The 16,794-nt window shown below is 39.2% G+C and overlaps 1 protein-coding gene across 1 annotated transcript; it reads left to right on the top strand.

The window, feature by feature from the left end:
* The first annotated feature begins 458 nt into the window (after positions 1–458).
* FAIM (Fas apoptotic inhibitory molecule) lies at positions 459–12,053 on the top strand. Its single transcript, XM_052640430.1, is given in 6 exon segments — positions 459–476; positions 478–626; positions 1,950–2,082; positions 2,434–2,662; positions 6,953–7,002; positions 11,658–12,053. Coding segments are annotated over 6 exon segments (729 nt in total). The 3' UTR covers positions 11,808–12,053.
* Positions 12,054–16,794: the final 4,741 nt, after the last annotated feature.

Below are 16,794 nucleotides of genomic sequence, written 5' to 3'. Positions count from 1 at the left end.
CCTAGCTCCTTCTTGCAACTTAACGTTTCTTTGAAGTTATCTTTAAAAATTTTTTTAAATTATGTTTTGTACCATAATACAGCTTTCTAAATTTTAATATGAAGATTGAATTTTAAATTTGTTACTACCATGTAACATGGATGCCTCCAGAGGGTCCATTCTGTTTATCCTGGGGTTTTCTGTATTCCCTGACCTACTGCCTCATACCCTTAGGACTTCTTCTCAGTTTGAGAAGGAAGGGACCCAGAGGACCTCTACATCTCTTGCAACTCTGACGTGGTATGATACTTGAAATAAACTAGAGTTTATTCTCTTAGTTTTAGGAAATTATAAATCCATAACAGGGAAAAATATGACTGACTGGTTTGCATGATTTAACTTATTTCCCTGACAATTAGAGATTGCAATTCTATTATATGTAAAAGCTGTTTCATCAGAAACTGCATGCATTTTAAGAAATGGATTGCAAAGTTAGAAAAACTCTTTGCACGTGTCATCTTTGTTGCTCTCAGTCTTTCTTTGCTGCACTTCTGCTTTTTTCTTTCCTGGCTCCTAATTGGATTAAAGACTGTTTTGCCAACCATGGCATCTGGAGATGACAGTCCTATCTTTGAAGATGACGAAAGGTAAATGTCTTGCATTGTGATAAAACTGGATTATGAAGCTTTAAAGATGGGCTTTATTCATTCAGGAGAGTATCCAGGCTACTTTTTTGGAGAACACATTTTGTAATACTGCAGAATCCATGGTTTTGCTTCTCTTTGATTTCCAGCAAGGGTGAATAACACCTGGCATGGAGGTGGTCACCACTAACGTGGCATCCTTTCCCGTAAAACCTGGACGTGAGGTCTGCAAATCCCTCTCAGCACAAAATTCTTGGCAGTCACTTCCAAAATGATATAAAACCTATTTACTGTTTCTGGTTTAGAGGCTACAAAGGAGATTAGAGTGAAGGAAGAGGAGGATGTGTGTGGTTAAGAGAATAGACTCTGGGACCAGACTCCTAAAATTGTACCCCATCTGCCACTTACTGTCGTGATCTTAGACAAGCCTTTAGCCTCTCTGAGCCTCAGTTTCCTCATCTGTAAATAGAGGAATAATAGTACCCACCTCATGGTGAGGATTCTTTGAGCTAATGTGTGTAAAGCTCTTAGAACAGTGATTGGCACACAGTAAGTACTGAATAACTGTTAGCTATGAACATTACTGCTGTAATGTTACTTACCTCAAAGCTAAAAATCTGTATCAGTATAAAAATATTACTTATATGTTATATATGCATTATATATAATATATATTTTATAGGAAGACATTAATATAAAATACATGTTTAAGTTGTGCCAGAAACGTCACAAAACAGAATCCTTTATATTTTTAATAAGATTTCCTGTAATAATGACAAGATTACTATCTTGCATAACATTTTTGTATCTATTAGAGAACATTTCTTCCATGACTTTTTTCCTCCATCTTAGTATTTTTAAATTAGAACCTTTTTTGTTAAAATGAATCCCTAGTTTTTGGTTCAAATATAAAAGGTTTTAAGAATTCTTGCTTTAGAGTGATAGGATCTGAAATGATAAAACCAAAATTAAATACTGTGCTTTTTAAATGACAGGAGGGAGGAGTAGAAACTTTTTACTGACCTTTCTGTGGCCAAGCTTAGAATACTGTCCTGGATAAACTGATTGATTCTTAATCCTATTACTAATAAGGTGACTTTGGAATTATCTGACTGTATACCCATAGATAGTAATTTCATCTTAAAAGAATGCGTAACAGGGTGAAAATAGTTACATGGATTGTAAGTAGGCTTTCTTAGCTTGTATCACTTTAATATTTTGTAATTTTAGGGCTTTTTACGATCTGATATTTTTATCTTGGAAGGATTAACTGGTTATTCTGTTACTGTTTTTGCCTATTATAATTGCTTAATTTTATTCCCTTAGCCCTCCTTACAGCCTGGAAAAAATGACAGATCTTGTAGCTGTTTGGGAAGTTGCTTTAAGTGATGGAGTCCATAAAATTGAATTTGAACATGGGACCACATCAGGCAAACGAGTGGTATATGTAGATGGGAAGGTAGGAAAAAATGTTACTTTGTGAAATATAGTGTACAGAGAAGCTTGATTTTGCTAATGTATATTCATCCTATGTGAATTTAATGCTTTTCCCTTACAGTGGTTATATATATATTGGCTTTTATCATTTTGCCATACAAAGCAGACTAATAATAGTTGTGGAATTCATAGACTATAACATCTAATATTTAACTTTAAAATGCCTTTATTTTCTAAACTCTTTGTATCATGAAGTAATAAAATCACATCTAAATAGCATTACCATGTATTCCCTTTAATTGTATTATTTCCAAAGTTGAACATTAAAATTTCTCCCATTTATATGTTTTTAACTTTTGTATTTTTTACTTAGGAAGTGATAAGAAAAGAATGGATGTTCAAATTGGTTGGCAAGGAAACCTTCTGCGTTGGAGCTGCAAAGACAAAAGCAACCATCAACATTGATGCTGTCAGTGGTTTTGCTTATGAATATACTCTGGAAATTAATGGGAAAAGTCTCAAGAAGTATATGGAGAACAGATCAAAAACCACCAATACTTGGGTATTACATTTGGATAGTGAGGACTTTAGAGTTGTGTTAGGTAAGTGAAAGCCATTTCTGCAGAATTTATTGGCTTTTTATGACAGCTGTTCACGTTAGTTCCTCTGGCTCTCCAGACCTTTTATGGGAGCTTTGACTAGGAGAGTGTTACGTGCAGGTGTGTTTCTCATGTGTCCTCTGGGAATGAAGAATTTGTTAATTTGACCGATTTATATGGAAAATGTGAGAGTCAGATTTATAGTGGTAGATTTGAAAATTATAAACTTGGGTTTAAAAAAAGAAATATTGATGTAAACATTTAATTTGTCATTATTTGATATTTCTCTTCAAAAGAGTGTCTAAAGGCAGTTGGAAATTTAAGGTTTATCAGAAAGAAGGGAATTTTTCTCTAGGTTTAGGACTATAGCAGATCAAAATAATCAAAGTCCAGGTAAAGTAGATTAAAAAATAAAAGGTAAGCCATTGATCCTTAAGCTAAGTTCTCCTGTTACAGATTGCCATCTGTGTTCTTGGTTTCTACTGGGCCTACAAAACTTGAAAGACAAGTATTTGCTACGTTTGTTCATTACTGCTTACTCCTAGTATTTTCTGCTTCTCATATCACTGAAGGTGAAAGTGTTAGTCACTCAGTGGTGTCCAGCTATTTTGCAAACCTACCAGGCTTCTCTGTCCATGGAATTCTCCAGGCAAGAATCCTGGAATGGGTTGCCATTCGCTTCTCCAGAGGATCGTCCCAGTCCAGGGATTGAACGCAGGTCTCCTGCATTTTAGGTGGATTCTTTACCATATGAACTAGCCTCCTATCACTAAGTTAAGAATTACCAGGGAATCCAAGATTATATAGATCATCTCATTGATTTATTGATTGATTTAGATAATACTGAGAACCTCATAAATGGCAGCTTATGTACCAGGCCTTGAGGATACATAAATGAAGAGACTTTGTCCGTGTCTTTTAAGAGAGTGTAGTTTAATTGAATGCTAGAAAAATTTTTAAGAATGAAAAATACTTATCAAGTAATAAATGCATATGGTTGGAAAAAAGAAACCAAAAAAAAAACCTCCTGTATGGTTTATTTATTAAAGAAATTGGGTCAGATTTTTCTTGAAGAGGATAGGATATGGTCTGAATTTTGTGGATTCCATTCCTGTGATATTTTTCTATTAGTATTTCCTGCAAGTTGGTATTTGAAGAATTGATCAAATTTAAGGTTTTTTTATTTTTCAGGCAAGACCACTTTATATTTATTCTGTCAAGAGGCACATGGTTTTGCTTTGTCTAATTTTTTGATATTGGCACCACTAATACCTAAGTGTCTATATCCATTAATTCATTGGCAGATGAATTCATTAATTCATTGGCAGAAGGATATATTCTGATTCTGTCATTTCTTGTTCATTAGCTGGAGTGCTCATACAGTGAGAAACTTCCTGTGTACAGTGAGAAACTTCCTGTTGTCTACTGTTTAGTTATACAGAGGTACATTTTGTGTAACAAATGTAGGATCACAGCTTGTTTTCCCTTAACTACCAGTTTTCAAGATATTAAATTGACTCCTTTTTCTTTCCTAAAGGTGATCATTTAAGTTTGTTTTTTTTTTTTTTTTTTTTTTTTTAATCATTGGGCTTCCCAGATAACTTGTGGATTTAAACAAATTGTGGTGTTTCAGTACACTGCAGTTATTATCCTTACTGATGCTCAAATTGTCCAATTTTTGGCCAATATGGTGCTCTTTAGATTGGCTCCTATGTCAAGGGAACTGTGTACATGCATAGGTAGATAGATATCAGGAGGAACGGGGAAGAGAGGGAGAGACTTTATAAAAAAAATAAAATAGCTTATGAGTTCATACTGATGCTTATAATTCAAATTCCGGGATACCAGTTCTTTTATTTAATCTCCTCTAATATCTTTATGTTTATTCTTCCACACTGAGAATCCTTCTTCTCAGGGATACAGAGGATGATGCAAATAGAAGATAATTACTCATTTCCTTTGTGCCATAATTATGCACATACTAATCTCAGTTAACAACAGAAATACTCTACCACCATTAATAGTGACTGCCCAAAATTTGTCTTCCTTGGTGGCTCAGTGGTAAAGAATCTGCCTGCAATGCAGAAGCCACTGGAGACACAGGTTTGATCCCTGGGTTGGTAAGATCTCCTGGAGGAGGGCATGACATCCCACTCCAGTATTCTTGCCTGGAGAATCCCATGGACAGAGGAGCCTGGCAGGCTACAGTCCACAGGGTCACTAAGAGTCAGACACGACTGAAGCGACTTAGCAAGTACACTTGCCCACAAATTAAAACAACTTTTTGCATATCATTTTCCAGCTGTACTGTATCTACATTGTCAGAACATACAGCTGTTATATACTATGCCAGGCTGCCATTGGGTGGCCACTCCCATATCTCCTGGGCCCTCTGCCTTTCACTCCGTGCCTCTAGCCCAGCTCAAAGTCCTTTCTCCATTCTCCAAGTGAGGCTTCTGTCTTGAGGTGCAGGGAGAAAAGACTCTGTTCCTGGAGTAGATGGCTTGTCAGATGGCACCTCATCCTTGACTCCCAGGCAGCCTTTGACCCCCAGACTCCATATAAACACACAGGTCCTGCTTCTCTCTAGTCTTTGTTATAACATCCAAAGCTTGTCTTCTGGCTGCTTGATGACTGTAGTCTTCTCTCCTGACACTCCTGGGGACCCTGACATTCACAAGTGGTTCTGGGAGTCCTCCCCAAAATGCACGTATGTCTGTCTGTGCACATGGCACACATATAGCTCAGTTGGTAAAGAACCCACCTGCAATGCAGGAGACCCCGGTTTGATTCCTGGGTCAGGAAGATCCTCTGGAGAAGGGATAGGCTACCCACTCCAGCATTCTTGGGCTTCCCCTGTGGCTCAGCTGGTAAAGAATCCACCTGCAATGCAGGAGACCTGGGTTCAATCCCTGGGTTGGGAAGATCCCCTGGAGAAGGGAAAGGCTACTCATGCCAGTATTCTGGCCTAGAGAATTCCATGGTATAGTCCATGGGATCACAAAGAGTTGGACATGACTGAGTGACTTTCACTTTCACTTTCCTTGGAGTGAACTGTGGCCACTTAGCTAACGCCCAAGTGTATCATGGCAACATTTTGCTCTATTGTGTTGGCACTGTACTCAGCACAGCCCATCAAATACTATATTTTTTATGATGATTCTATTGTACTCTTCAGTATGAAATTTATGGAGAGGGCAATGGCAACCCAACTCCAGTACTCTTGCCTGGAAAATCCCATAGACGGAGGAGCCTGGCAGGCTACAGTCCATGGGGTCACTAAGAGTCGGACACGACTGAGCGACTTCACTTTCACTTTTCACTTTGATGCACTGGGGAAGGAAATAGCAACCCACTCCAGTATTCTTGCCTGGAGAATCCCAGGGATGGTGGAGCCTGGTGGGCTGCCGTCTATGGAGTCGCACAGAGTCAGACACAACTAAAGCGACTTAGCAGCAGCAGCAGTATGAAATTTAAGGCTAAATTGCTGTCTGTCTGTATGAATACTATGCAGCCTGTTTTGTGGTCTCTTTGTGCCTTCGTCCAGGTGGGTCACTATGAGAGGCAGGGAGAATCAACCAGTCTCTTGATGTTAAAGAAAATATGGGGAAGGATAAATTAGGAGTTTGGGATTAACAGACGCACACTGCATATATAAAATACATAACCAACAAGAACCTATTATATAGATCAAGGGACTCTATTCAGTATTTTGTAATAATCTATAAGGGAAAACAACCTGAAAAAGGAAAGCAATATTGGCTACAACCCAAAAAATAAAAATGAAAAATTAAAGGGATAAGGTCAAATATTATATTATTTGAAATATGCAGGTTTTTAAAAAGCCCAAAGCACTCTTTAATTTGCTAAAATATATTGATATCCTAAATGGAAACATTTTGTAATCCTGGGAGTGGGTAAACCCTTCTTTGATTCAATACCAGACCTTAGAAATTTAATTAAGACACTTAAGATGATATTTTTTAAAAAGACATTCTCATATGGAAAGGTCTCTTGTTACATTCATTTGTCTGCATCCTCCTTTATAGATTTTCTGTAACAAATCTTCATCAGTATATATTATATCATGATTTTGTCTTAAAAGAGTGGTTTCATTTTGATTTTGTCTGTGAACAAGAACACAATTTCTTCAAATTTGGAAGAATTTCAAACCCATGTAAAGTTAATGGAGTTTTCAAAATCCAGTGTATCAAACTTTTCTTAAAATAATAAAGAGTTAACTTTATCTTTAGATTCCAGGTTATAATTTGTTGTAATCGGTTACCTTTACAGAGAAAGACACTCTGGATGTATGGTGCAATGGTAAAAAAATGGAGACAGCGGTAAGTTGATCCTTTGATTACTGTCACCATGGGCATGAGTGACCAGTGAAACGTTGCTGTGTTTCCTAACTGTGCAGATTTTTATAATTAATGAAGGTCCTTTTGGTTAAAAACAAAAAAGAGACGAAGTAATCCTGACTCCAGAATCTGAAGCCTGGGGTAGTGAGAGTTTGGAAACAATTCATCTTGTGATTTGGCACCAGCCTTGGACCCTGCTTGTTCTCTCCTGGACCATCGTCTATGCTAAAAAGATCTATCCCACTTTTTAAAAATTCCTCCCTAAAGGTTGCATCCTCCTGTGTTTATCCTCCTTTAAGTGGTGCTTTATACTACTGTTTCTCAAATTTGCATGCACAGAATCATCTCAGATCTTGTTAAAATGCATGTTCTAGCATGTCCTCAGGTGACGCCCAAGTTGCTGGCCCATGGTCACACTCTGAATAGGAAGGCTTTACATCATACACTCAAAACAGATGATACTTTCTAAAAGCAAAGGTTGTGAAAAAGAAACGAAGCACATGGTGTCAGAAGATACAAAGGCAAACAAAAAAGGGCACTGTCACAAACCCCAGAAGACAAGTGGAATTTGTAGACTAGCAGTGCTGAGAGGCTGCCCGGCTCGTTGTAGCCGAGAAGACCCTAGTGTGTTGGACCTTTGCTGCCTTGCAGTTATGGCTGTGGTGGGATGAGTATAGAAGTGAATTTCAAGTAGGGAGGATATAATCGTTGTGTGCACAGCACAAGGAGGAAGTGAAGCAGAGGAGACGGTCCTGGACACAGGGATTGTGGGCCTAGGAACTGGAATCACTGGGGGGAAATATCCACATGTTATGGGATCAGCTGGCAAGTAGGGCGTACCATCCTGGGTGTCCCCTTTCATGCTGACTTCAGTTGTGACACCAGAACTAGAGATGATAAAAAGCACGAGAAGCTCTCTTTGCCGGGCATACTGTAGCTAGCTACCCATTGTGGTTGCTGCTATTACCTTCTTTATCTGTTGTACGTCTGGGAGGGTGAGGAGATGTCCTTGGAGGGAAGGGAATGAATTTATTCAGTAGACAAGCTAGAATCTGCTGGGCCTTGCAACTGCTTCTAAGGAAGTGCACAAGCCAGAAATCAAAAGTTACAAAGTAATGTGTTTCTGTTTCTTAATCCTGATATTAATTCTTGAAGGGAAATGCAACCAGGGTTCACTCAAAATTGAACCTCAGCGTTTCAGCCACCCTCCGGGTTCCATCCACCCATTGAGACTTTTATGCAGAGAGGCTTAGTGAGCTCTTCAGTATTTTAGGGCCTGTTTTGGACCAGATTCAGTTACCGTTAACATGGATTGGGTACCTGCTGTGTGCCTGATGCCATATCTGGTGGTCCTTTCTGTTCTTTCTGTCCTACCATGGAAATTTCTAGATGGAGAGTCAGCAGTTTGGGGTCACATTCCCTCCAACCCTCTAGGAATTCTCCCTTGCAAAAGTAACATTGTTTCAAGAATGTGGTTGTAAATAAGCAAGAAGTTGAAATGATATCCATCCACAATGTCTTTCTTCCTAACTGACAAGAAGCCAGAAGTGTTTGGACAATACCTCTCTCTCACCCAGTTGTCTCCTTGTAACTGCAGCCTAGTTGGCGAAGTAGTTTTGGCAGCTCTGTGTCAGGCAGCCTTCCCCAGCACTATGCACACCTGCTCTCACTGCCTGGGAGCTGCAGCTTTTTTCCTCCATTTCCTTTTCATCTCAAAGCATCATGACCAGATTATGTATCTGTCAAATTGCAAGAAGCAACTTACAAGTATTGTGTCACTCAACCCTTGCTCTCCTCTCTGAATTGATTTTGACAGAAGTATGCCTTAAAGGCTTTTTTCAAAGCTCAATGTGAAAAGGGCTAAAAGAATACATTTGACTCCAGGATCAGCACCCCACCACCAGTCCTTGTGGTGGTCAGTATACATCCGTGTTGGCCAGATTCTCCCCAGAGAAAAAGAAAAAGCTTCCCTCTCTGATGCCTCCTGTGCTTTCTTTGGTTAGATAATGTTAGCAACGGAGCCTTGCTCTGTCTGCTTTGGCTGCCAGGAAGCTCATAGCCAAGTTGTACATCTGATAGTGCTTCTTTTGCTTCTTGGCATAATTCATTTTTATCCTCTAAGCCTCATGCTCTTCCTTTTCTATGCTACTTGGCCCCTATCTTTTTACTCTAAATCAGTGCTGTTCAACAGAAATATAGTATGAGCCACAGATATGAGCTTCATATAACTTTTCGAATAACCACATTTCGAAAGTCTTATGGTGAAGTTCCATCTTAATAAAAATTTAGGTCACTGTATCGAAAATATTATTTAAAATGTAATAAATATATAAAGTTTCCAATGAGTTTTTTTAACCATTCTTTGTTTCATACGAAGTCTTCCAAATCCAGTGTATATTTTCCTCGTTAATAGAGTATCTCATTTCAGACACACTACATTCCATGCTCGATTGCCAACTATGGCCAGGGGCTATTGTACCATATACAGCAAGTCTAGACTCAGTTCAGTTCAGTTGCTCTGTTGTGTCCAACTTTTTGTGACCCCATGCACTGCAGCGCGCCAGGCTTCCCTGTCCATCACCAACTCCCGGAGCTTACTCAAACTCATGTCCATTGAATCGGTGATGCCATCCAACTATCTCATCCTCTGTCATTCCCTTCTCCTGCTTTCAATCTTTCTCAACATGAGGGTCTTTTCCAGTGACTCAGTTCTTTGCATCAGGTGGCCAAAGTATTGGAGTTTCAGCTTCAGCACCAGTTCTTCCAGTGAATATTCAGGACTGATTTCCTTTAGGATTGACTGCTTTGATCTCCTTGCAATCCAAGGGACTCTCAAGAGTCTTCTCCAACACCACAGTTCAAAAGCATCCATTCTTCAGCACTCAGCTTTGTTTCTAGTCCAACTCTCACATCCATACATGACTACTGGAAAAACGATAGCTTTGACTAGATGGACCTTTGTTGGCAAAGTAACGTTTCAGCTTTTTAATATGTTGTCTAGGTTGGTCATAGCTTTTCTTCCAAGGAGCAAGTGTCTTTTAATTTCATGGCTTCAGTCACCATCTGCAGTGATTATTTTGGAACCCAAGAAAATAAAGTCTGTCACTGTTTCCATTGTTTCCCCATCTATTTCCCATGAAGTGATGGAACCGGATGCCATGATCTTACTTTTCTGAATGTTGAGTTTTAAGCCAACTTTTTCATACTCCTCTTTCACTTTCATCAAGAGGCTCTTTAGTTCTTCACTTTCTGTCAAAAGTGTGGTATCATCTGCATATCTGAGGTTATAGATATTTCTCCCAGCAATCTTGATTCCAGCTTGTGCTTCATCTAGCCCAGCATTTCACATGACGTACCCTGCATATAAGTTAAATAAGCAGGGTGACAACATATAGCCTTGACGTACTGCTTTCCCTATTTGAAACCAGTCTGTTGTTCCTTGTCCAGTTCTAACTGTTGCTTCTTGACCTGCATACAGATTTCTCAGGAGGCAGGTCAGGTGGTCTGGTATTCCCATCTCTTTCAGAATTTTCCACAGTTTGTTGTGATCCACACAGTCAAAGGTTTTGGCGTAGTCAGTAAAGCAGATGTTTCTCTGGAACTTTTGCTTTTTCAATGATCCAGTGGATTTTGGCAATTTGATCTCTGGTTCCTCTGGTTTTTCTAAATCCAGCTTGAACATCTGGAAGTTCATGGTTCACCTACTGTTGAAGCCTGACTTGGAAAATTTTGAGCATTACTTTGCTAGCGTGCAAGATGAGAGAAATTTGTGTGGTAGTTTGAACATTCTTTGGCATTGCCTTTCTTTGGGATTGGAGTGAAAACTGATCTTTTCCAGTGCTGTGGCCACTGCTGTTTTCCAAATTTGCTGGCATATTGAGTGCAGCACTTTCACAGCATCATCTTGTAGCTCAACTGGAATTCCATCACCTCCACTAGCTTTGTTTGTACTGATTCTTCGTAAGGCCCACTAGATTTCGCGTTCCAGGATGTCTGGGTCTAGGTGAGTGATCACACCATCGTGGTTATCTGGGTCATGAAGATCTTTTTGTATAGTTCTTCTGTGTATTCTTGCCACCTCTTCTTACAGTAGTGTTAGGTTTTATGTTATTTACATTATGTATATTGTAAGCCACCTATAGCCTGAGGAATCTGATTTTTAGAGCAGCGAAGAACACTCCATCCCTTACTGACTGGGGTCTTAAGCAAGTTATTTATTGACTGTGTGCCTGTTTCCTCATGTATAAAATGTGGATAATAATTATACTCCAATCAGGTTATTGTGAGGATGCCATAAAGCAATGCATGTAACCCATTCTTTGTATAGAAGGAATCACAAATTTCCTATCATTTTTACTTTTGAAAATAGTCTATATTTTCTGCATAGTATATGTTATAGACACATAGCCATGAGATATACTTTTTTTTCCTCTGAAACAAGATTCTTAAAGACTATAGTGGTACAAATAAAAGAGTTTCAGTTTATGACTGAGACCTTAAAACACCTAAAAATAAGCTTCTAATTTTAATTTTGCTAACAGGTACTTTGTCATGCCTCCCTTTCTCAGTGATGTTAATGCTCTGGACAAAGATAAATGTTTCTGGAACACTAATTCCTCCTTCTTTTGTTTGCCTAGGGTGAGTTTGTAGATGATGGGACTGAAACTCACTTCAATATTGGGAATCATGACTGTTACATAAAGGCTGTCAGTAGCGGCAAGCGGAAAGAAGGGATTATTCATAGTCTCATTGTGGATAACAGAGAAATCCCAGAGACTGTTGAATGACTTCATATTAATGAATTTTAATCTTAAGAAGTAAAGATCAGAACTTTTAAATTACTGTGGTAATTAAATATGTTCAGCATGTACTTTTCAGTACATCTAGTCATCCTGTTTTTTAGTTACTTGAAACTAGTGTTTTAAGCATCAGGAAAAAAATATGTATCATGAAAATTGCAATTTATTTTGTAAATAATGTAAAATGTTTTAGAGTCAAATGGAAAATAAGATATGGACCAAAAACTCACTAATGATTCATAGGAGCAACTTTTACTATAATAAACACTATAAAGTAACATCGGTGCTGCCTGATTGTCTTTCTTGAAATGGATGTCTTTGTATATATATATATTTTTTAATGTATTTCTGACCAATGCATTCACTTTAAACTTTTTTTTTTGTTTTTATTTTCTGGCTGCACTGTGTCTTCATTGCTGTGTGTGGGCTTTCTCTAGTTGTGATGAGGAGGGGCTACTCTTCATTGCATCGCACAGGCTTCTCATTGCAGTGGCTTCTCTCGTGGAGCACAGACTCTAGAGCAAGGGTTTGAGGCAGGAGACAGTGGATCTCTGGGCCAGACACATGGTGTTTGTCAAGTGCAGTAAAACTGAGCCTTTGTTCTCACCCAGATACTCCAAGGACAAAGCGAGTGGTAGAAGCTGAGTTCTGCTAAAGCAAAGAGATAAGGTGCCCACTCCCAAGGTCAAGGAAGACTTCTCTGTCTCTACATGCGCAGGAAGTCTTCTTGGGAGTCGAAAAGTGAGGGGACCCCACTCCATAATCAGTGTAGATATGCAGCCATAGGCCTTTACAGTGGGATCCATCTTAGCAAAAAGTTGTGCATACATCTTGGGGAAGGATCTACGGACCACTCAGGTGTGAAAAGAGAAACAATTGGCTAAGAGTAAGCAAAGACCCAGAAGGACTGTCCTAATAAGTGAATGACATCGCCTCAGTACTGTGCTGCTCCTCCTCACTCAGGACACCCGCATTTCTCTCCAGGTGTGTCTCTGCCTAGTGTCTGACGTACTGCACTCCTCCTCACTCAGGATGCCCACACTCCCCTCTGGGTGTGTCTCTGCCTAGTGTCAGATGCACTGCACTCCCCATTAGAGAGGCTGCCCACATCCTTTCTCTTGGGTGTGTATCTCTGCCCTGCTTCTGAGGTGGCTAAACAAACTGGTTTCCTGTGTGCTCTCCTATACATTGTGCTGTGCCTCTAATAATAAACTTTGTACCTGTTTTTACAGTTTTTGCCTCCTTGAAACATTCTTGCTTTCAAATAGGGGCAAAAACCAGGGTCACTTTGCTTCTAGCCCCAAGTCCCTGGTGGTCTAATGGGTAGACTCTTGGTCTTCTTTCAGGCTGCTGCTGCTGCTGCTGCTAAGTCGCTTCAGTCGTGTCCGACTCTGTGCGACCCCATAGACTTGGGTTTAATACTTGGGCAGGGAAATAAGATCTCTCCTCAGGACCATTCACTGCTCTTCCTCCGAGATCAGGCTCAGTAGTTGCGGTGCTTGGGCTTTGTTGCTCGATGGCATGTGGGATCTTCCCGGACCAGGGATCAAAACCATGTCCCCTGCCTTGGCAAGTAGATTCATAACCATTGGACCACCAGGGAAATCCTTTTTGTGTATTTTTAACCTGTGCAGGTAGACTGTCTAGTTTAAAGCAGTTGTTGTTCAATGATATTAATTGGAGAAAATGAGAAATTTCCAGAAACTTAAGGAAATGTCAAATAGAGTCACATAAAAATTTAAGAATCCGTTCACTTTAGTTCAGTTGCTCAGCCGTGTCTGAGTCTTTGTGACCCCATAAACCACAGCACGTCAGGCCTCCCTGTCCATCACCAACTCCCGGAGTCCACCCAAACCCATGTCCATCGAGTCGGTGATGCCATCCAATCATCTCATCCTCTGTTGTCCCCTTCTTCTCCTGCCCTCAATCCTTCCCAGCTTCAGGGTCTTTTAGGTTTCTGAAAATGCAATTATTTTTGTTTCAACACCAGGAGGTCACAAAAAAAAAAAAGGAAGAAGCAAAGCTTCTTTACAGCAGACAGCGTCAGTTGCATCGTCAGGAAGTGTTTAAAAAAGTCAGACTTGAAAGCCTGTGTGGAGGTAGCACCAGTGTTAGCATTTTGTGAAAGAAGCAGGCCCACCCAGGCAGACTCACACAGTCTACTCATCTCTGAAGTACTTTCAAGGCAGGACAGTTTAACAGTAGAGCCTTTTATTAGGGTATTTCATGTCTATTATCACACGGGGATCCTCCATGAGAGGGAGAATACTCCATTTTCTAGACTTGTTCTGTCCACTACAGTAGCCATTAGTCATGTAACTATTCAAGTTAAATAATTGAAATACAATCAAAAACTCAATTCCTCTATCACACTGACCACATTTCAGGTCCTCAGCAGTCACACAAAGCTAGCAGCTACCATGCTGGACAAACAGAACATTTCAATCATCACACCAAGTTCAACTGAACAGCACTGGCCTAGAGACGTTTTCTCAAGTTTAGTGAGCTGTTTTGTACTAGCACAGTCAGGGTTTAAGCCCAGGTGTTTTGAATGCTAAACCCCATTAGCTTTACTACTCTCACTCACTTATTTCTAAGAGATGTGTGGTGGAACAGAGGTACAACCATTTATGCTCTAACATAAAGCAGAGAAACTGAGAACAGTGAGGGAAGGTGGCCTGCCTGGTTCACGCGTTCCCTACTCTGACATTGTTTTATTTGAAGCCTTATGACTGGCAGATCAGCACACCAGCTTTACAAAAACCATCCTCCTGCTTTGCCCATGCCACCCCACACTTTCTTTCACTGCCACTGAAAGACCAGGAGATGAACCAAGAGGGACGATTCTGAGGCTTATTAAACTCATTTTGCATTTGCTTTCAAGTGTTCGGGTGTGGTGGTTTTCAGGTCCCTTGAATAAAGGGAGTCTTTTAATGGCCATATTTTATCTGGTACAAAAAATGTTTTGTGCCACGTCCATAAGTAAACCAGTTATTTTTAGTCACTTTGTTTTAAACTCTGATTGAGTGTTTTGAAGATCAAACCTTGTGAATGTAGTTTGCCTTTGACTTGGTGAACTCGTGTTTTTTGGTTAGTTTTGTAAATTTAAAGCAGTATGTTAATGAGGAAGGGGTACAGCCTGTGTTTGAACTTCAGCACAAAAGGTTAAGTTCTCCTTTTGTTTTAATACTATATTTTATTTAACAGGTATACAAAATTTAATTTCAACATGCAATCAGAATACAAATTATTTGTGAGTTTATATCTCCTATTTTTAAATTCTTGAGCCTCAATTTCCCCATCCCAACAAATAAAGTTTGTTTCGTTTAATGAGATAGTTTAGATGTACAAAAAACAGAAATATGACAAACCCTGGTGTTATTTTGCGGGTGCATCTATCATCTAGTTTAGTAATTAAAGCATTAAAATACAACTGAAGAGCCACATGCCCTTGTTATCCCTATACTTCTCCCTTGCCCAAGTAATCACTATCATGAACTTGATTATTCTTCCCATGCAAGTCTGTATTCTTTATCTGTATAGGTGTACAGCCCTAAAAATATTCAGTATTACTTAAAATTTTAAATGTTAGATTCTATAGATTCTTCCTGCAACTTGCTCTTTTCCCATTCAGTACTGATTTTAAGACAGATCTGGGGTGGTACATGTAACTTCAGTTCCTTTTAACCCTTGCATTCAGCCATATGAATTTGCCATCCACTTGCCTCAGTAGTTTTCAAACGATCACTATACCATCAGAGCTCTAACAAACATCTCTGTGTCTCTGTGTATGTCCCTTGAGGATATGCTTGACTTTCTCTTGGGCTTAGCTATTTAAACTGTGTCCTGGACCAGCGGCAATGACATCACCTAGGAGCTTGCCAGAAATAAGAATCTCAGGAACTGGGAGATTGGGACTGACATATATACACTACTATTTATAAAATAGATAACTAATGAAACCCTACTGTATAGTGGATGGAACTCTACTCAATGCCCTATGGTAACCTAAATGGGAAAGAAATCCAAAAACAGTGGGGATATATGTATGGCTGATTCACTTGGCTGGCTGTACAGCAGAAACTGACCCAGCAATGTAAAGCAACTATACTCCAATTAAAAAGGAAAAGAAAAAAATGAAAAAACAAAAACAAAAAAAACCCAGAATCTCAGATCATCAAAATCTGATACAATCAGGATCTCAGAATTATGCCAATCTTTTTTAAAAATGGTATGTCATTTTAATTTTCTCTGATCAATAATTGTGTCTTACATGTTTATTGACCATTCAGGTATCCTTTCTCAAGAATTACCTTTTTCATTTCTTTTGCCTATTTTTCTGTTGATGCGTAATCCCACGACTGTAGTCTTTCCCTGATAGCAGTACAAAATGTGCAATAGATCAACAAGTCTCCCGGTCATGCTTTCCACTTCACCTACTATTTATATCCTCTAACGAGCTCTGAAGGCAGGGATCATGTACTGCTGTATCCCCTAGGATCTAGCACACCCTTCAAAGATGAAGGGCAGTGAGATTTGTATTACTGTAGCCAGCTCAGAGGAGAGATCTGGAATGGAGATATATAATGAGCATTGTTAGCATATAGAAGAGATTTAATGCAATGGAAATGAGTAACATCAACTAGCAAGGTTGTAGAAAAGTGAAAAAGGAAGATTAAATTCTGAAGGGCTATAGCGTTTAGGCAAGGGAGATCTTCAATGAGGAAGGAAATTTTAAAGCTATCAAGCAAAAGACAAACTTTGATTATCTAGAAATCTAAACGTTGTATAGTAAAGGATACCATAAGCAAAGCCAATATACAAACAATAGACTAGGGGAAGAAACTTGTAATGGAGATGACAAGAGTCAAGATATATATAAAAAGCTCTTAAAAACCGATAAGAAAAGTCGGGCTAACTGTAAAATGGATAAAGGATATTAATAGCCTATTTAAATCCAAATAGCAAATAAATA

This window comes from Budorcas taxicolor, chromosome 1 (genome assembly GCF_023091745.1).
Source record: "Budorcas taxicolor isolate Tak-1 chromosome 1, Takin1.1, whole genome shotgun sequence".
Lineage (NCBI taxonomy): Eukaryota > Metazoa > Chordata > Mammalia > Artiodactyla > Bovidae > Budorcas > Budorcas taxicolor.
This window is presented reverse-complemented; position numbering and strand designations above follow the sequence as displayed.